Source organism: Hyperoodon ampullatus (genome assembly GCF_949752795.1).
Source record: "Hyperoodon ampullatus genome assembly, chromosome: 14".
NCBI lineage: Eukaryota > Metazoa > Chordata > Mammalia > Artiodactyla > Ziphiidae > Hyperoodon > Hyperoodon ampullatus.
Window position 1 is genome coordinate 25,149,061 of NC_136927.1, and position 20,846 is coordinate 25,169,906.

The following is a 20,846-nucleotide window of genomic DNA, read 5'->3' on the forward strand; positions in this document are numbered from 1 at the left end:
AGGGGCTCAGAGAAGGGAGGAATGGGGAGAAACTGATTAATGGGTAAGGGGTTCATTTTGGAGTGAGAAATGTTTTGGAACTAGATAGAGGTGATGGTTGCACAGCATAGTAATGTAGTAAATGCCACTGAATTGTTCCCTTCTAAATGCTTAATTTTAAGTTATGTGAATTTCACTAAAAAAAAAGTATTAAAAGTTCTAAAAAAAAAAAAAAAATGCAGGCTCCTGCCTGCCTTTCTATTCAACAAATTCCTGTCTGGAGGCATTCATTGTGGGGTGAGATGTGAATCAGCTATTCTTCCTCTCTGGCCTCAGTCCCCACGTACCTGTCATGTACCTGAGGAAAAGCAGGTCAAGAGGGACACATTATATAGCAATCTCTGGTCATGGAGGATTAAGGAATTTAAAGGACCACCCCCTTACCAGTTAAGATGTAATGTCCTTGTGCCATTATGATTCTCAACTTTCAGAAGAGAAAACTGAGTCTCAAAGATCAAGTGGTTTGCCCAAGGTGGATCTGATCACCAGCAGACCAACCCCAGGACCTGAGCTCTTAAACACCACACCATAAGGGAGTGCTCACTTCTCTTCTGTAGATGAGGATACTGAAGTTCCAAGAAGTTACACAAGCCGAGGAAGTTGCAAAGCCTAGGGATCAATCAGGACCACTGAGCATCTTGTGTCCTTTCTCTAGGAGACAGGAACCTATGGCTTCGTTGTTCATTCTCTCCTTGCCTCCCACCAAGGAGGAGTTGGGAGCCACTCACCTCGGCCCCAACACCATCTCTCATCTTTGCAGAATCCCCAGAGTAAACGCAGGGAGTCTAAGGACGCCAATTTCTCATCATAACACCACACATAAGTTGGGGGAGTCATCACGCTCACCCACATCCAATCCCCTCCAGTGGGCCCAGAGAACACCCCCTACACTACCCCAGGAAGCCTTCGCCAGCTCCTCATGACAGCACACATCCAGGAGACACAGAATCTAAAAAACAAAGTACAAACTTTATTTTGTTTCTTTATAAAGGCACAGTGGCCTCTTGGTTTTTCCCCCCCACTTTCTTAACAAAATATAATAGCTTCTCCTTGAACACAAAGACCTCAAAATTGTAAAAAAAAAAAAAACAAACAAACCAAAAAAAAAAAAAAAACTAAACTAAAACCAAAAAAGAACCAACAACAAACAAAACAAAAAGAGAAAGACAAAGACTTTTTTGGGGTGGAAGATGGGAAACCTGGAGGGAGAGGTGAGGGCCGGACAGTGGTGGAGAGTGGCGATTCCTAGTGCTGAGACAGGGAGGGGAGGGAAGAAGGGCAGCAGCAAACCCCAACCGAGAAGCAATGGAGACTCCCGGACCCCGAGAGCCCCGACCCAGCCAGACCCCCAACCCATGTAAGTGCTTAAAGGAGAAAGAACACCAAAAAGAGGAGGGAAGGGGTAATTAAAAACTGACGGTCATAGGGCTGGCTCTGGGGAGGGCAGAAATACCTTGGGGTTTTGTTTGATTTTCCCTGTTCTTAAAAACATGTTTCAATGAAAAAATGCTTTTTGGCGGAGAGAGGCCAGGCACCTCCGTGTCCGCTTCCCCAGCCTCCGGGGCCGAGGCCCAGCCCCAGGTGTCCCGGTGCTGCCACGCGCTCCTGCCGCTCCAGCCCCGGACCTCGGGTTGGGTGGCTTCACTCAAAGGTCGATTTACAGTATTGAAAAATAGGTCATAAAAGAGACCCAAATGATGCCGTAATTTTGTAAAAATTCATCACTCGTTCACCCTCATCTCTCCCAGTTGCTGCCCCGCCCCCTCCAGCCCCCAGAAGGGAGAGGAGGGCTGGGGGGTGGTCAGGGAAGCCCCCCGTTCCCCACTGGCTCCTCCCGGCTCTGGTCCATGGCGTCGCTGTCCGAGGCCTCCGAATCGGAGGCGGTGTCGGAGGCGTGGGCCTCGGGGCAGCTGCGGACCGGCTTCACGATGACGGCTCGACGCTGCTCCTCCTCCTGCTCCTGCCTTTCCTGGGTGCCCTCGATGTGCTGGATCGCCTGGGGGAGAGGCTGCCATGAGGATGGTGGGGCCATGTGGACAGCCACCATCTCCCCCACCACCCACACCCCCCCCCCCAGAAAGGTCCAAAAGTAAGCCTGGCAAAGCAGGGGCAGCCTGCCAGTGTCAGGAGGAACAAACTTCAGAAGCCCTCTGCTGAGCTGAAAAAGACTTGGAGGGGAGACAGTGCCCAGCTGCATGAAGTCACAAGCTTCTTACGCTCATTTATGTATTTCAAAGCCTGCCTGTTGGCTTATGGAAGGTCTCTGTTATAAATTTTATTATTCGATTTGTCGGGTTTATGTGCAACTCAAGTTCTGGGGGTTGATGGCCTTTTTTCTGTTTGGGCGTTTTGGGTTAATTGTTTCTTTCTTTGCAATGTTGTTGGGCCTCCCGAGAGGTCTCTGCCCCAGGCTGGGCACAATAGTGACTTCAGGTTTGACCTTCAGAGCTGACAGTGAAGCCAGGCTTCACTGTCACCCAACCGGTCACTGCCACCTCCACCCCCATCCCAGGTCCTGGACCAATCCAAGAGCTGGATGCAGGAACTCTGAAAGCAGGGGCTCTGGGAACAAAGGACCCCCCTCAGCAAATGCCACGTGGAGAGAAGGAATGGGGTCTTCCGGGCCATCCAGTCCCCCCTCTCTGCCCCTCACCCCAGATGCAGAGATGGAGACCCATCTGGCTTCCAGACTTCCTCCCCACAAAGCTCAAGCTCTGTCTCAATCCCCTCCAGTCGCCCACTTTCTTATCTCCCCACAAAGGGCCCATTCTCAGAGGACGACCCCCCATGTGTTGCGCCCTCCCCAAGCCAGGTACCTGCACAATGGTGTCCAGATTTTGCCGGGATGTTGAAACAGAGTTGATGACCGAGGAGGGGCCCATGGTGACGACATTGATGTGGTGGGAGGGAGGGGGCGCTGGCGCCGGCACGATCACCGTGGGGTGGTGGGTAGGGGCTGGAGTGGGCAGGAGCTGCAAGACAGAGGCCCTCAGTCTTTCTACGAAGGTTCTGGGAGCTGCCCCTTCCCTTCTGTCCGCCACAGAGGGTGTGGGACGGCCCTCCAAAACCATCTCCCTCTGCCCGCTGCCTGGAGAGCCTCCACCGATCACCACAGCCCATCGGCCTCCTTCACTTGCTGGGGGCTGTCCTGTTTGTGACCCCTCCCACCCCTCTTATTTTAAGAATGAAGAAAAGGTGGCCTGGAGAGGGGCTTTAGGCTGTCTAAGACTGCATGGCCCTTCCCTCTCCAGAGCCAAGCCAGCACTTCACATCTAACAAATACAGTGGTGGTTGGGAGTTCAGACTGAATTTAGATGGCCAGGGTTCAAATCCTTGCGCCAAACTGCTGAGGATATTGGGTGTGTTACTGAACTTTTCTGTGCCTTCCTTATCAGTAAACAGGAGTAATAACAGCTCAGGCCTCAAAGGGCTACAAGAAGGATTCAATGGAATAATGTATGCAAGACACCTGGAAGCCAGGAACATCTGCATTACCGATTTAGGCCCGGGGTCCACCCTGCTAGACACCCAGAGGCACCAACATTGAGTCTGAGAGCCCCGGCCCAGGCCCCGGCCCAGGCCCAAACTGCCCCTCCAGGCATCTCCCGCTCACCTGTGTCCGCAGGTGCTGCTGTTCCCGCTCCAGCTTCTCCTGGTGCAGCAGCCGCACCTGTTCCTGCTGCTGTTGCAGCTGCACCTGCTGTGCGATCACCTTGAGCTTTTCCGGGTACATGTGGGCCTCCAGCGAGCGCACCTGGGGGTGGAACGGCAGGCTCAGGGGTAGGACCCGGGCCACACCCTGGCGCCTCCCCCAGCTCAGGGCCCACAGACTGCTGAGGTCGGCCTCCCTGCCACCCTCGGGGTGGAGACCAAAGTCCTGACCGTAGCCAGCCAGGCCCGCCCTGACTCTGCTCCCCTCCCATGCAGCCCCCCTCATGCCATGCTCCCTCCCTTCCTGCCTCCAGCCCCAGGCCTTTGCCCATGCTGTTCTCTCTGCCTGGAGCACCCTTCTCCCCTCTCTGCCTGGTCAGTGGTGAGACTTGCCCTCCCACCCTCGGCTCAGGTCACTTCCACAGAGGAGCTATGGGGCGTCCCATCTGGAACCAGCCCAGGTCCCCCTCCTGATGCCCACCCATCCGGTGTGGCCTTTATCACAGCTGCATGATTACGATGTGAGAGCCTTTGACTCATCTCTCCCCAGGCAGACGGTGACCCCCAAAGACTGGGACGTGTGTGGTTTGCTCCCCACTGGACACCCCTTTCCTAGGCCTGGCACAAAGCAGGAGCTCCCGTAAATAACAGGAGGAAAGGAAGAGAGCTGGACAGCATCCCCCACCTGCCCGCCCACCTGCCTCACCTGCTCCTCCAGCATCATGCGCACCGAGCGCTCCTTGTCCAGCTGCTGCCGCAGCTCAATCATCTCCCGCCGCAGGTCCTCTGCCTTCTCGTCCTCCCAGATGTCTGGCGAGCCGATGCCCTCGTCCTTGTCCTCTGCCCGCCGCCGCTTGGGGGATGAGCCACTCAGCTCCTGAGGACCCCAAGGGGTCGGTGAGTGTGCTGTGACACTGCATACACCACCACCGCCACCACCAGGAGTGGGGGTGGGGAGCTCCATCGCAGCCCCCCAAAGCTGTCAAACCCAGGTGCACCGGCACTGGGGAGCCCCAGTGTGCAAATCCACCAGACAGCCAAGGCTGGGAAAGGAGGCAGAATGGACTTGCTTCCCAAAAGTCACCCAGTTCCTTCCAGAGCCCACTCCACTGCACTTGACCCTGGCTAAATCAGGGCCTGGGCAGGAAGGCAAGTGCCAAAAGTAGGCAGGTCAGTGGGGAAGAAGGGACCCACAGCCACATCACAGTCCCAAGCCAGTGGTTGGGCCCGGACACACCCATGTCAGTGAGAGGGAGCCAGGAGGAGGGCAGGGCGCTACCTGGATAAAGCGCTTGAGCTGTGTGTTCTGCTGCAGGAGCCTGGTCTTCTCCTGCTCCAGGGAGAAGATGTATTCGGCCGTTTGCTGGAGAATGGCTGCCTGAGAGCAGGAGGGACAGACAAATCAGGGACCCTGGCTGACAGTGTTTTCCGAATCTCCCTGCTCCAGCCCACCACCTCCTCCAGGAAGTCCTCCTGGCGCTTGCCCACCTTGCTGAGCTTCTCTCCATCTGTGTGGGGGATGAGGGTCTTGAGGGACTGGAAGCCCGCGTTGATGCTCTGCATGCGCCTCCGCTCGTTGCTGTTAGCAATCTCCCGTCGAATCCGCCGCTCCTGGTCCCGCTGAGTCTCAGGGGTCAATGGAATGTTGGCAAGGCTGTGGGGAGGACAGGGACAGGCTCAGGCTGGGGGCCCTCCATGCCCTGCCCCCAGTGGCCCCTGTCTTTACAATTCATCTCCAGAGGGGCCTAAGTGTAACAGGCATCCCTCCCACTACAGAAGATACCAGCTCTGTCTGATGCTTACACCCCCAGTAGATCAGGGGGCTGATGGAGTAGCGTGCTCTGGGATGCCTGGGTGTCAAAATAAGCATGCAGACCCCAGGTCCCGATCCCAGTGTCTGGCCAGCAGATTTGAGTGGGGCCCAGAAACCCACATGGCTAAGAATCCCTGTGATTCTGATGCAGGTGGCCTCAGGTGATAATCAGAGACACCTGCTCTTGGGACACCTCTGAGCTCCTTGCTATGCACCTGGACCCCCTCCAAGGTCGCAGGCTTGAGGACTGAGGGAGATGTCCCTCCTCCCTTCCCATCCCCACAGCCACAAGCTACTACATAAGCCCCCAGCCCGGCCCCAGACCCTGAGCTAAGACAAGACAGGTACCACTCACTCCAGGAAGAGGACCCGGCCAACCTCCCCTGGGGACAGTTCTCCCTGAAGCCCACCCATCCCAAAAGGCAAGCCCACCCTGTGCCAGAGAATCGAGGCTCCCAGCATGCAGTAGGCGATGTTATTGCATATTATGTGATTGCATCTTGCAGGAGCGGCAGCCAGTGGGGTGAGAGAGAAGGCAGCAAGCGGTAGGGGGCGAGGCTGCCAGCCGAGAGGCATTGGCAAGAGGCAGAGACTGCAGCGGGGCCTGTGGGCCCAACGCCACTGCTCCCGAGAGGTGGGCCTGTGTGTGGCCTGGAGGAGGCATGCTCCCCTTCCAGGCCCTCTCCTGAAACTCCCCCGCCCCTGGACTGATGGCTTCCAGATGCTGGGCTCCCAGAAGAGGCCACCGGACCCACCCAAAGCCACAGCCCTGGCTTCTTCCTGAGGGGCCCTCCTGGGGTGACCTGGTCCAGGCCTGGGCCAAGAGAGTTCACACCTCTGGGTCTAGGAGAATGGGGAAAGGATTCTGGGCAGCCTTGTTCCATTGGTGGGGGAGCCTGGGCTCAAAGAGGTAGGTGCCCAGGCTCCCATGCCCATCCCTAGGCAAAAAGGAGTTTGCTTGGAAACCTAGGAGAGGAGCACATCTGCAACAGCTAGATAAAACCGAGGCCTTGCTGGCCCCCCGGCCTGCCCCACCTGTCCCCCCGCAGCTCCCTGAGGGACCCTAAACTCGCTCTTGCCCTCTCCTGGGTCTCTGCCTCCTCTCCCCACAGAGAGGGTCATCAGCTGGGGGTGGGCTGGGAGCAGGCTCCACATCAGCCGCTGCTGGGGGTCTGAAGCCCTGTCCTCCACCAGCACCCCCAGCGTCTCCCTGGGACCCTCCCCAAGATACAGTTCCCTCACAGCACTGGAAAGGGGGCCCACGACCCCCATTTACAAATGAGACTTAGGGCTCAGAGTGGGAGGGACACAATTTTAGGGTCAGGCAGCCGGGCATCTGCCTCCCCAACTTCTGGGCCAGGGGCACCTCCTTTCTATCAGTTTCCCTGCCCCTACAGTGGGGGTGATGGTGAAAAGGGGAGGATGCAGGTCAGAGACCTGATACGCAGTGGCTTGCCTACCCCTTTGCAGGCAGGGTGGGGTGGGGGTGGGGGGGTTGGGGGGTGGATCAGAACTGAGTCCAGGCTCCTGGGTCTGGCAGTGCCCTCCAGACCCTCTGCGGCAGGTGGATTAAAGACATGGGGAGCGGGGACTTCCCTCGTGGTCCAGTGGTTGAGACTCTGCACTTCCACTGCATGGGGCACGGGTTTGATCCCTGGTCGGGGAACTAGGATCCCACATGCCACACAGCGCAGGCAAAAAAAAAAAAAAAATACGTAAAGACACGGGGAGAAATATCCCTAGGAAGCCAAGCCACTGAGTGACTGAGATCTGTCTGGGAGCTTCCCAATCCCTGCCCCGGAGAGATACAGGGAGAGACCGCCCCCCGCCCCGACTCACCCCACCCCTGGGTACTCCCTGGTGATGCCCACAGGTCAGAGCTGACCAGAGTGGTAAGGAGTCAAAAAGGAGACCCATGTCCAGCCCTGGGTCACCCTGAGTGCTGGCCCTTTCAGAAGGCCCACCTGGAGACCCTAGCAACAGAGTTACTGTTTTAACCTGGCAGTCTCGTGGTTAGGACTTGGCACTTTCACTTCGTGGGCTGGGGTTCAATCCCGGGCTGGGGTTCAATCCCTGGTTGGGGAACTAAGATCCTACAAGCTGAGGGACATGGCCAAAAAAAATAAAATAAAATAAAATATAAAAAAGTCTCGAGTTCTTAATGTAATGTGCTAAGGACTCACTTTGCTGGAATTTTCTCATTGAACCATCTCAATCTTCCTCTGAGTTAAGCGGCCTTATGGCATGAGGACACTGACGCTTGGGAAGGGAACAGCTACAGTAAGCGCTGGGGCTGGGACTTGAACCCTGATCCCAGAGCCTTGCTCTTACCCACAGGGCAGAGTGGGCTCTGCACCATCCCTCAGAGCTGGACACCCCGACAGACAGGTGACAGTCTCCCCTGTAGAAAGGATTGAGCATGGGTGTGCACTGCCATCAGGTTAACTCTTACTATCACTCGCAGAACTTTTTATATATTTTTCCCTGTCTGACTACCATGGACACCCAGTTGGGTGGCTGCGTTGCAATGAGGAATCTAGGGTTCTGGGAGGGGAAGTGACATGTCCAAGGTCAGGCAGCCACACCAGGGCACCACAGGCACCTGCAGGAGACAAAATGAATGCTCTCCTCCCCCACCCAGGGGTGGCACCCTCTACTGAGGGCTCACACATAGCCCTGCTTACCAGAGCCCTGTGTGGGGCCTCAAGAGGCAGCACCCTGGCCCTCCTGACAAATGGTGGGACAGGACAAGGCCCAGAAGTGAAGTGACTTGGTCAAGATCACACCATGACAGCGGGCATAGCAGGGTACAGCTGCAACGCACCTCCTGCACTTCCCAGCCCCCAAGTCCCACCAACTCCCCGGGCTGAAGCCAGAACTCAACACCCACTGCCCCCCACCACTGCCGCAGCCCCACCAGCCAGCTCATCTGCCCATGAAACCTCAGCCCAGGGGAGCCATCGTTCAGCCCCTCCCTTCTCCCCAGGATGCCCACGAGCTGGGGAGACACCAAAGGAGACCACAGGACCCCAGGCCTGAAGGCCCCAGCCCAGAAGTTCCCAGAAGGAAGGGGCCTGGCGTCCAGGCAGGGAGAAAGGGCCTGCTCATCCTGGCTCTTCCGAATGTTCTATCCTGTCCCTTTTACCACCAAGTCCATCAGCCCAGCCTCCTGGTTCAGGAACCAGCTGCTGGTTAACCTAGTACAGACTTAAGTCCCAGAAAACAGACTTCACCCCAAAGCCACAGTTCCTCATAGGGACTTAGGCCGCCACCAAGACCAACTCACCTAAATAGCCCTGGAAGTTTCTTTAATAGAATGCAGACTAACCAGGTGTTCTGATGAGTGGAATCATGGCTATCCAGGGGTTCCTATACAGGATGGCTAATTAGCATTTCCAGCTGCTACTCTACTAGATAAAGTGGATATTTCTGCAAACGCCTGAAAGTTTCTTACATTTCTTTCTGAGTTTTGCAGAAGTAAACATGATTTACAGTAATTGTAAGGTCCTCCATCTCCTTCACATCAACTTCAGACCCACTCAGGTGAGCAGTGAGGCCTGGTCCACAGATGTTCTCTCTTACTTGTCTCCCTCCCTGAGAGCCTCAGCCAGCCAGTCTCCTGGGGCTGGGCAGCCAATGGCCAAGGAACTGTTTGCGTACCAGCCTCCAGTGCCACGACCGGAGCTGCCAACCCCCTCTACCAGGGTGCCCCCAAGACAGCCGCCCCCCCCCCCCGGAATAATGCCCACATCCCAACCAGAGGCTCAAGGGCAGGAAGCCAGCTCTTCAATTCTAGATCCGGAACTGTACCTGTTCCTCCTGCCTAGCCCAAGGGCAAACTGGTATCCCCTAATCCCCACACACCCCTGCCCGGCTCCAGTCTCAAATTAGCCACTGAGAACTCTCATTTCACACTGCCCGAAGTCACTCACACACCCACCACTCAATGTCTACACAGTCAGAGGTGGGAAAGCCCACGCAGGGTTTCTCCCATGCCCCAAAAGGAGGACAGGAGGAAAACGACCCTCTCATCAAGGATGCCCAAGGCCCCTATCCTTCTCTCTGCAGCAGGTACTGAAGCAGCCTGGGGCCCTCACCCATCCCCGCTGCTTCTGTCCATACACCCTGCCCTTAGTCCCAGAACAAACCACGTCCAGGTTGTTCCCATCAGAAACACCCCCTCCCCACAGCTTCTCCAGCCCCTCAGAGGGAGCCCTGCACTGGGTTCAAGTGGAAATTCCAGCCCTGCCACTTACTAGCTATGGAACCCCAAGCTTAGCCACTTAGTCTCTCAAAGCCTCAGTTTCCCCATCTATAAAACAGGGGAATACTGCCTCACTTCATTGGGTCGTGGTGAAGTTTAAAAAAGATGGAGGAAAAAAAATAAGGGAGACAGATTGAGGATAACAGGATGCCTTGTTCTTTCAGAGTTTGTACCCAGGATCCCAGGAGAACCCATGGCTCTACGGAAACTGACTTGTCCTGTAGCACCATGAGACTTCCAGCTCTTAGAACAGGAGCAAGTTCTCGTTCATTGTGGTGTCCTCAATCCCAGCACGAAGTAGGTGCCTCGTAAATACCAGATCAGGGACCCAACACACTCCAAAGTCCCTAATTGTTCTCTAACTCCTTCTGAGGGGAGCTGGTCCCTTTCCCCCCTATGGCAGGCAGTAGGTAAACTCTTTAAGACCACCATGCTCCTGCTTCTAAGAATCTGAGCGCCACTTAATAGCTACCAGGCACTTTCCACACACATGGCCAAACTTCACAGGTGCTCCATTTTACGGAGGCTGAGAGCAGTTAGGCAACATGTCCCAAACCACACAGCTTATGTGCTGCCGCTGTCGGGTATGGCCCCCCGCTGTACAGTACCGTCCCCTCTGGGAGACTGAGGAGAGAAGCAGGGAGCCCTGCTAGTCACTGAGGGATGAAGCAAAGTCCACCAGCCTGAGAAGCCAGTATATCCGGCCAGAAGGCCCCGCCCAACCCACACTCAATCCTACCTCACCAGGCAGCTCCTCCTGAAAATGAAAAAACCCAGAGGCCCCAAATCCACACCCAGTGCATGGACTGACAACTGTCTCACAGCTGGACAAGCTGAGTAGTCCCTGTGCCCAACCCTGGGGCACTTGGTCCCTAAGGGACTTCTGGACTCCTCTGAAGGGGGTCTTGGAAGAGGAACAGGTCAAGCTGGAGTCCTAGGGGGCCCAGAGAGGACGCGGCCAAGGCCCAGGCCTGGCAACCAGAGGGTCCTATGGTACCAAGCCTGCCTGGAATCAGGCCCAGAATGTCCACTCCAGCATCTGGGGCAGCTCAACCCACCTCCTCACTGCCCAGGCCCCCTCTGAGCAATCAGCAGCTCAGGGTAAGAGCAGGGCTCTGGGATCAGAGTTCAAGTCCCAGCTCCACCACTTGCCCTACCTGTTCCTTCCCAAACCTATCCTCCGCCCACACAGAAATCATAAAGCCACTTTACTCAGAGGAAGATTGTGACAATTCAGTGAGAAAAATCTCGCAAAACGAATCCTTACAATGCATTATGTGCTCCAGAATTTTTTTTTTTTCTTTCCACTTATTACAGCTAAGCCCTCCAGGTGGTCCTTAGGGAAGGGCCAACACTCAGGGTGGTGCTGCTGACTGCCCACCACCTTGAACTTAAGAGTAGTTAAGGTGGGAGCCCTGGTGTGTGCGGGGGGTGGGGGGGTGTATACGTGTGCAGCAACCTTCCCCCAACCTGGTTTCTGCAGCCCCTGGTATCGACCAGCCTGGGCCACACCGCCTGCGGCTCCTCCTCCCTCAATCCCCGCCTTGCCTGCCCAGGACCGCAGAGCACGTGGCCCCAGCCCTGGGGAGCCATTTCGCTCCTAAAGTAGCAAGGCAGGAAAGGGGCCACAGGTCCCATACTTGGACCCGTAGAGAACCACCCACGCAGTATCGCCGTCCCGCAGGTCGTGTTCAATATGCAGATGCCCAGGCCCTTCTCCTAGCGATCGGAATTGCGGGCGTGTGCATTTTAACAACTGTCCAGGGCGATTCCGCTAACCCATAACTCTTCGGTAAAGGGTAGATCTGGCGCAACCCGGGCCAAACTAAGAAAGTGCCTCCTGGGGAAGGCTAGGGATCTCGGACCACCCATCCACCCACCCACCCGGCCTGCTGGGCAACCGGACGCTTTCGGTTTACGGCTGGGGGGAGGGGCACGAGACCGGAAAGTTTGCAGCGGAGACCCACGTGCGGCGGGCAGCGGCCTGGTGAGGCTAGGGGCGACCTCTGATGCCCCCTCCCCCAAAAGCCCCGAACCCGGCCTGCCTCGCCCATCCCGCCCGCAGGGTCAGAGCTTTGTGCGGGTAAAGCGTGGCCCAGGCGCGCCTACAACTCCCACAATGCCGCACCGACGCGGCGCGGAGAACTACTGCTCCCGCGAGGCGGCGCGCTGAGGTCCGCCTACTCCAAGAGGGCTGCAGAGTCACGTCCAGGCCTCGCTAGTAAACAGCGCCCGGGCGCGGGCGGCAAGCTAGCGAGTGGCCGCCAACATGCCCGGGTCCACGGCGCTCCCGGCGGGCCGCGCCGGCCCCTCGGGTCCCGCCCACTCCCGCACCCCGACTCCAGCACGCCCCCCCGACCCCGCTGCAGCCGCTCCCTGCAAACACTCACACCACCCGGCTCCCCGCCCGCCCCCCAGCGCTCGGAGCCGCGGCTTAGCTGCATTGTAGCCGTCCGCGCCGCGGCCCCACGCGCGCCCCGGGCCCCCCAGACCCCCTTGCAGGGGGTGCCCAGAGAAAGCGATGAACGAGGGAGAGGAAGGAAGCCGCCGCGGGAGGGGGGAGGAGGAAGCGAGGGGGGGGGAAGCCACCAGCACCAAGCATGGCCGGGACTGCTGCAGAACCACGTGGGTCTGTTTGCAATTTACAAACGTCGCGACTCGCCCGCCTGCAGCGGACAAAAGTGACCGGGGCCGCTCGGGGCCCCCACGTTCCGAGGGAGGAGGGTCCCCGAGCGGCCCGAGCCTGGCGCGCAGGGCTGCAGCCACCCCGGCGGCTAAGAAAGGCGAGAGGGTCCGCGGCGCGGGCCATGCGTGCGCACACGCGCGCCCGCCGGGGCGGACTAGCCAGGGGCTGCAATCGTGGGAAGGGGGTGAGGGGGAGGAGGAGTACACACCTACAGAGCCCTCCTATCACTTCTTTCTCTGTTTTCCTGAAATGTTGCAAAGAGGGCACCTTCTGAGTGGGCACCATGAAATACTCCATAGCGATCGGCCCCCCTCCTCTGCACGAGCCAGGTCCCGCGGTCCGCCGGAGAATACAAGATGGAAATCCGAATCAAAGGGCAGCGCCGGACGGAGGTGCAGAATCGGCCGGTCCCAGATGCTGGCTGCGGCGGCGGCGAGGGGAGGGAGGCGGGCGGGAGGGGCGGGAGGGAGGTCTCTCCGGCCTGCCTCCCCGGGCGTGTGTATATGTGTGTGTGTGTGTGTGTGTGTGTGTGTGTGTGTGTGTGTGTGTTTGCAGCTGATCAGATGTCTGTTTCAAGGCGGGAAACAGCTGGTGAAAACTCAGCACTCCCCCGGCCTCCTTCCGCGGAGTAAGGAATTGCATGTAAACAAAGGACTATTTGCAGCGCCCCCCAGGGCGGCGCGAGGCCCGGGCGAGAGGGGCGCTGGCCCCCAGGGGCGAGTGGTGGCCAGGGTCTGCGCGCCTCCCCACGAGCTCCGGGTGCGGGGGCCGCGGGCGGGCTTGAAGGGCGCGGCGTGAATGGAGCGAGCTGCGGCCGAGCTACATGCGCCACTATGGGTGATGAGGTCCATCAGCTGACAGGTTGGCAAGCGTAGCAAAAAAAAAAAAAAAAAAAAAAAAAAAGCCAGCCACAGCGAGGAAACCCAGCCCGCGCGCCCGGGGTCCGGCGGGGACTGATCCGTGCAGGGTCTGCGCGCTTGGCGGCCGTCGGGGGGCGGGGGTGTGCAGCTGGGCCCGGCGAAGGCGAAGGCGGCCTGAGGTGCTGCTCCGGGCTTTTTTCTTCTTCGGTTGCAACTGCACAGAGAGGAGCTGCTCTGGCGCGCTCCCTCCGAGCCCAGGGCCCCCTGGAAACTTGCGTCATAGCCACCGCTTCCCACATGTAACTTGGGGCCGACTTCAGAGGCCGGCCAGCCCCCTCCCTCACTCGCTCCCTGCCTAGCTGCCCGCCACTGCCTGCCCAGCCTGGGCTCCGGAGCCTGGGAATCCCGGAGCCGGGGAGGGGAGGGCAAAGGGGGGCGCGCCGGGCGCCTCGGATCCTGGGGCTGCCTTAGGAAGCAGGGGCCCCGGCGGGGAGGGAAGGGTGGAGGCGGGCCAGGACAGCAGCGGCCCCGGAGGCGGGCTGCCAGCGCGGCTGGGAGGTTTGGTGGATGCTGCCGGGTCGCCTCCTATGCCCCCTCGCTTTACCCCTCCGCTGGGAGGCTGGACAGCAGGAGGCACGCCCTAGCTTGGCCTGGGCAGGCAAAGGCTGCATCTTCCCATTCAGGGCGAAGCCAGTGCGAGACTTGCTCCCCCGCCAGGGTGCGCTCTCTACTAGGGGTGAAGGCCTGGAGCGGGTGAGGGAGGGACGCCTTGGCGGCGAGCTTCCGTCCGCCCTTCCCGCGTCCCCTCCCCTGGCTCCTGGAGGTTGGCCCCTGGCTCAGGAAGACCGCGCTTGCCTTGGAATGTCCTCCCTCCTGCCCACCGCCTTTCCCAATCCCATCCGCCTTCCAGGTTCCACCCAAATCGCGCCTCCTAATTGAAATACTGCTACTTATAACAAGGATTACTGTTATTATTAGGAAATGTTACTGTTATTAGATATTCGGAGCACCTTGTAGATGCCTGGCAGTTTTGCGTGAATATTTTCCAATCCTTAAAGTAAGCTGTCAGGCTGTTTCTGTAAGTACAGATCCCGGACCGTGTAACATCACAGTCCCTGGGAGGCTTCACTGTGGGGACAGGAAGGATGACATCTGGGGACAACATAGGATACAGGACCACATAACTGTGTACACTGAGCAGCGTCCACAGTGCCTGGGTGAATGAATGAACGAGAGCTGGGAGAAGTGTGTCCACCCTTTGCTCTGTCTTCTACAGAAATGCCTTGACCCAGCCTGAGCCCGGTTCCTGTGAGCACACTGTCACTCAGACTGGCCTCCCCATTTCTGCCAAAGGCGTCTTCTCATCTACAGCCTTCTGCTGTCTCAGATGCACAAACCCACACCCCCCTGGCTCAGCTGCTCCTGCCCCAAGGCCTGAAATGTCATCATTGCCCCCACTGCTCCCACTGCCCCACGCCAACACTCTCCCATCACTAACCCACTTCACGGCAGTAGCACCAGAAGTCCCCAGACTCCAGGCCATTTTCCATTCCCAGGAGGCTCTGTACACCCCTTAGTCTGATCCCTTCCCAACTCCTAATTCAGTCCACTGTGCCCTCTGGAGCCCTCAAAGGGTGTTCAGCAAAATCCCCTTTATCCTTAGTACCTGACTTTACCCCTCACCTTCTTGCTCTAAGTTAGGTGTCAGCAAACTTTTTCTATAAAGGGCGTGTAAAAGTTATTTGCATGTGGAATCTAAAATATGACACAAGTGACCATATCTAAGAAACAGAAACACACTCACAGACATAGAGAACAGACTTGTGGTTGCCAAAGGAGCGGGGGGTGGGGAGGGAAGGACTGAGAGTTTGGGATTAGGAGATGCAAACTATTATATATAGGATGGATAAACGACAAGGTCCTACTGTATAGCACAGGGAACTATATTCAATATCCTGTGATAAACCATAATGAAAAAGAATATGAAATATATATATATAACTGAATCACTTCGCTGTACAGCAAAAATTAACTCATTGTAAATCAACTGTACTTCAATAAAATTTTTTTTTAAATATTTGTGTTAGCTTCCTATTGCTACTGTAACAAATTACCACAAACTTAGTGACTTAAAACAACACAAGGGAATTCCCTGGCTGTCCAGTGGTTAGGACTCAGTGCTTTCACTGCCATGGGCCAGGGTTCAATCCCTGGTCAGGGAACTAAGATCCCGAAAGCTGCACAGTGCAGCCAATTAAAAAAAAAAATATTATTCTCTGGAGGTCAGAAGTCCAAATGGGTTGTATTTGTCTGAAATCAAGGTGTCAGCAGGGCTGCACTCCTTCTGAAGGCTCTAGGGGAGAATCCATTTCCTCACCTTTTCCAACTTCTAGAGCCTGCCCACATTTCTTGGCTCCTGGCCCCTTCCTTCATCTTCAGAGTGCATCACTCCAACTTCTTCGGTCATCACATCTCCTTCTCTGACTCTGACCCCCCACCCACCCTTATATGATGACCTTGGGCCCAAGCAGATAATCTGGAATAATTTCCCCATCTCAAGATCCTTAATTATATCTTCAAAGCCCCTTTTGCTATGTAAGGTAACTTATTCACAGGTTCCAGAGATTAGGACATGAACATCTTGGGGAGGTCATTTTTCTGTCTACCATACCATTCTCAGTTCATGAGCCATACAAAACCTGGCAGAGGTTACAATATGCTCCACCTATTCCATTCCTAGGTACACATCCAAAAGAATGAAAACAAGGACTCAAACAGATGATCATATACCAGTATTCACATCAGCATGATTCACAATAGCCAAGGGTGAAAACAACCCAGGGTCCATCATCAATGGATAAATGGATAAACAAAATGTGGTCTGTTCAAACAAGGGAGTATTATTCAGCCTTAAAAAGGAATGAAGTTCTGGGACTTCCTTGGTGGCGCAGTGGTTAAGATTCCATGCTCCCAATGCAGGGGTCCCGGGTTCCTTCTCTGGTCAGGGAACTATATCCCACATGCATGCCGCAACTAAGATTTCCCTGCCGCAACTAAGGAGCCTGCCACAACTAAGACCCAGCACAACCAAATAAATAAATAATAAAATTTTTTAAAAAGGAATGAAGTTCTGATATATACTATAGCATGGCTGAACCTTGAAAACACGATGCTAAGTGAAAAAAGCCAGATACAAAAAGTCACATGTTGTATGATTCCACTTACATGAAATATCTAATAGGCAAATTCATTGAGACAGAAAGTAGATTAGAGGTTACCAAGGGCTGGGGGGAGGGGAGATGGAGAGTTATTGCTTAATGGGTATGGAGTTTCTGTTTCGGGTGATGGAAACTTTTGGAAATAGTGGTGATGGTTGCACAACACTGTGAATGTAATTAATGCAACTGAATTGTGCACTTTAAAATGGCAAATTTTATATGTTTTTGACCACAATAAAAAAAAGTTTTAAAAAAATGGTCAGTGGGGGACTTTCCTGGTGGTCCAGTGGCTAAGCCTCTGCACTCCCAATGCAGGGGGCCCAGGTATGATCCCTGGTCAGGGAATTAGATTCCATATGCCTCAACTAAGAGCTCCCATGCCGCAACTAAAAGATCTCACATGCCACAACTAAAAAGATCCCGCGTGCCGCAACTAAGACCCGGTGCAGCCAAATAAATAAATAAATTTTCTTTTTTTTTAAGTATAAAAAAAAATGGTCAGTGGGCTGGACTTGAGCCGTGGGCTGTAGTTTGCCTGACCCCATTGATCCGGGGGGTGCTGCAAGCCCCTTATCTTCTCACTTTGCTCCTTTGCCAGCTTAGATTTCACAGCCCACCAATATAATCATCTTGCGTGCATGCTCCCTTGTGAGTCTAACCCCCACCTGCCTTGCCCCAGCCCTGCTCCCTGGAGCTGAACAGCGCTGGGAAAAGGAAATCCCACCAACTCACTTTTAAATGCCAGAACAAAATCCTCATTTGTGCAGCTGGCGATACTTTCGTGTTGCCCTGGTCCATCTCCCTCCCTCCCAAAGGCTCCCGTCACCGCCTCTGCCTCCCTCCTTGTACCTGAAATCTGCCTCCTAACCTGTGTCTGGATGCGTGTCCGCGCTCTGTCCGTGCACGGAGAAACCTTCCATGTGAATTCTTCAAAGATGTCTCTCCAGCAGCTGTCCCGCCCCTCAGCCCCCGCATCCTTACCTCGTGCCCTCTACTGGGTCGTTCCCACACCGAGAACAAGCTGTCTTTATTCCCATTTAAAAACAACAACAAAAGGGAATTCCCTGGTGGTCCAGTGTTTGAGACGACACACTTTCACTGACGAGGGCGCAGGTTCGATCCTGGTCTGGGAACTAAGATCCCGCAAGCCCCTCGGCACGGCCAAAAAAAAAAAAAAAAAAAGCACAATCATACATCCCGTTCCAGCTACCACCCTTACGCTGCTCTCCTTGACTGCAAAATTCCCTGTCCCAGAAGTGGGCACTTATGCTCACTCTCCCATCCTGCTCACGCCATCCGAAGCCAGTACTCCATGAAAACTGCTCTCAGTGGTGACTCCAAGAAGCTCTGTTTTCTGTCTTCACTGTATCTGATCTTTTTTTTTTTTTTTAAGTTCCCCAAGCAGGGATTAAACCCCGGCCCCTAGCAGTGGAAGCTCAGAATCCTAACCACTGGACCACCACAGAGTTCCCTACCTGAACTTCTTGAAGTTCTTTTCTGCTTGGCATCTAAGATATCCCAGGGCCACAGTCCTCAGACCTCTCTGTCTACACACACTCCCTGCTCTTTGGACAACAGACTTCCAGAAAGGATTTGAGGCCATGCAATGTGATTCAGAATCTAGGTTCTGCCCGAACCCCAGCTCCAGGTGTTAACAGGGTGACTGCAGGCGAGTTCCTTGACCTGACTCAGCTTCCCGGTCTGTAAAACAGAGGCCGTATAGCACCTAGCTTGCAGGCTGTCACGTGAAGTCGCCGACACGCCTGGCATATCGTAGCATTAATAAGTGGTATTTCTTATTATCACTGGTACTGAGTTGCCACGGGCGGCAGTGGCCAGAGACATCTGAGTGGGCCCAGGGACAATGACAGGGTTTGGTGATGTGCAGGGGAGGGACACAGGAGAAGCCAAGCTTTCCCCCTTCCCTGCTCAAACTTGTCACAGTGATGGGACTTCCCTGGCGGCCCAGTGGTTAAGAATCCACCTTCCAATGCAGGGGGCATGGGTTTGATCCCTGGTCAGGGAACTAAGATTGCATATGCTGTGTGGCGCAGCCAAAAATTTTTTTTTTTTAAAGACAAAGGAACCAAAAACTTGTCACAGTGAAAGGAAGCAGGCATGTTGTAAGGTTCTTTTCTGTTGAATGTGGGGCTCCTCTCCTTTACAGTAAAGACACTCCCAAGTAGGATCCGATGGTGTGAAAATCAGCCTGCAGATAGTTTGCCCTTTAAAAGGGGAGGTTCTGTGAAGACTGTCATCAAATAACTGCCCATGGATGATCGGTGTTAGAAATGCAGATGATCATGTACTGAGTTGGCAGAGAGCCAGCCCACCTGCAGCAGGACTCTGGGGCTGGAGACCCTGATCAGACACTGCTTTGGAAAGTGGGTGTGGAGAAGGGGCTGGCTCAGCCTGGAGGAAAGAGCCAGGGACAGCAGTGTGGCCTGGGACACCTGAAAACCCGGCTTTCCTTCCTCTATGTTGTCAAACCCAAGCCCAATCAGCCCCCCTCCCCAAAATTCCCCATTGCTCCCCTTCCCCCAACCCCACCCCCAAATTCCAGGTGGGAGGAGTGAATGAGAGTCAGCAGTAGGCTTTATTGATGACTGGTCTATCAAAAAACCATGGTCTAAAAAAAAAAAAAAAAAAATTATCTATCCATCCAATGGAGTATTACTTAGCATAAAAACAGATGAAGTACGAATACATGACACAATGTGGATGAACCTTGACAACACGATGCTCAGTGAAAGAAGCCATACACAGAAGGCTACATATTGTATGATTCCGTTTCTATAAAATGTCCAGAATAGGCAAATCCACCGAGGTAGAAAGTAGATTAGTGGTTGCCAAGGAATGAGGGGTAGTCAGAGGGAAATGGGGAGTGGGTGCTAGTGGGTATGGGGTTTCTTTTGGGGGGTGATAAAAATGTTCTCAAATTGATTGTGGTGATGGTTACAAAGTTGATTGTACAAAAAAAACCCACTTAATTTTACACTTTAGATGGGTGAATTATATGGTATGTGAATTATATCTAATAAAGCTGTTATGTTGAGTTTTTTTGTTTGTTTTTTGTTTTTGTTTTTGGCTGCGCTAGGTCTTCGTTGCTGAGCGCGGGCTTTCTCTAGTTGCAGCGAACAGGGGCTACTCTTCGTTGCGGTGCGCGGGCTTCTCATTGTGTTGGCTTCTCTTGTTGCGGAGCACGGGCTCTAGGCTCACGGGGCTTCCGTAGTTGTGGCTCGTGGGCTCTAGAGCGCAGGCTCAGTAGTTGTGGTGCCTGGGCTTAGTTGCTCTGTGGCATGTGGGATCTTTCCGGACCAGGGCTGGGACCCACGTCCTCTGCATTGGCAGGCAGATTCTTAACTACTGTGCCACCAGGGAAGCCCAAATAAAGCTGTTAGGTTAAAAACAGCTTTATTGACCCTAAAGATGTCCAGAAGTCCTGGGAGCCCCAGAAATCACAGGGATCCCCTACAGCAGAGGGTTCCAGAGCTTCTTTCTTCAGCCAAAGTGGGATCTGGCTGCCCTGATGGTGCGATCAGCACTGCCCTTCTAAGAACACACCTGCCTTCCTCTGAGGCTGCTTGGAGGTTCAGGTGAGAGATGGGAACCCTGAGAATGTGGATTTAAACTGCAGCCAGGAAGACTGTCAGCACAGAGGCAGAGGCAGGTTTCCACTCTACATAGCACCCGTTGGGAGGGGGGATGCATTTTTCTCAGTTTTAAACTTTTATCCTACATGTGTGTCAAGAATACTGTTCTTCTCCTTGGATAGATGATGTCTTCATTTCCTGCTTCTGTGTAACAAATTTCCATAAATTTATTGGCTTGAAACAGCACAGTTTATCATCGCCAGGCGTGGCATGGCTGGGCTCTCGGCTCAGAGTCCTGCCGGGTGAAATCGAGGTGTCAGCGGGGCTGCAATCTCATCAGGGGCTAGGATGCCCTTCCAAAGTCACTGTTTGTTGGCAGGATTCAGTTCCTTGAAGCTGTAGGACTGACGTCCTGTTGTCTTGTGGACTGTCAGCTCCTGGAGACCATCCTCAGGACCTTGTCCCGTGGCCCCACCATCTGAGGAACAGAGAGGGTCCCACACGTTGATTCCCTCTCTCGCTTTGAATCTCTCTAATTTCCTTTTCCACAAGCAGCTGGAGAAAACTCTGCTTTTAAAGGTCTTGTGTGCTTAGGTCAGGCCCACCTGGATAATCTACCTCAAGGGCAACTGTGCCATATAACATAACCTAATCACGGGAGTGATGCCATAGTCACAGGTTCCGCCCACACTCAAGGGGAAGGAGTATAGGAGGGCAAAGGT

General features: G+C 54.9%; 1 protein-coding gene across 5 annotated transcripts; it reads right to left on the reverse strand.

Annotated features, from left to right (window-relative positions):
- Positions 1-1,840: 1,840 nt before the first annotated feature.
- TFAP4 (transcription factor AP-4) lies at positions 1,841-12,750 on the reverse strand (the record flags this gene model as incomplete). 5 transcript variants are annotated; one of them, XM_079718503.1, is made up of 7 exons in its annotated part: positions 1,841-2,035; positions 2,856-3,011; positions 3,653-3,736; positions 4,397-4,567; positions 4,970-5,068; positions 5,179-5,344; positions 12,662-12,750. In XM_079718503.1, 7 exons carry the CDS (start codon positions 12,748-12,750, stop codon positions 1,841-1,843), a joined length of 960 nt encoding a protein of 319 aa, XP_079574629.1. The 5 variants fall into 5 exon arrangements, with proteins under 5 accessions (XP_079574629.1, XP_079574628.1, XP_079574627.1 ...); XM_079718502.1 differs by having other exon boundaries at positions 3,653-3,739; XM_079718501.1 differs by having other exon boundaries at positions 3,653-3,793.
- Between the last annotated feature and the right edge of the window lie 8,096 nt (positions 12,751-20,846).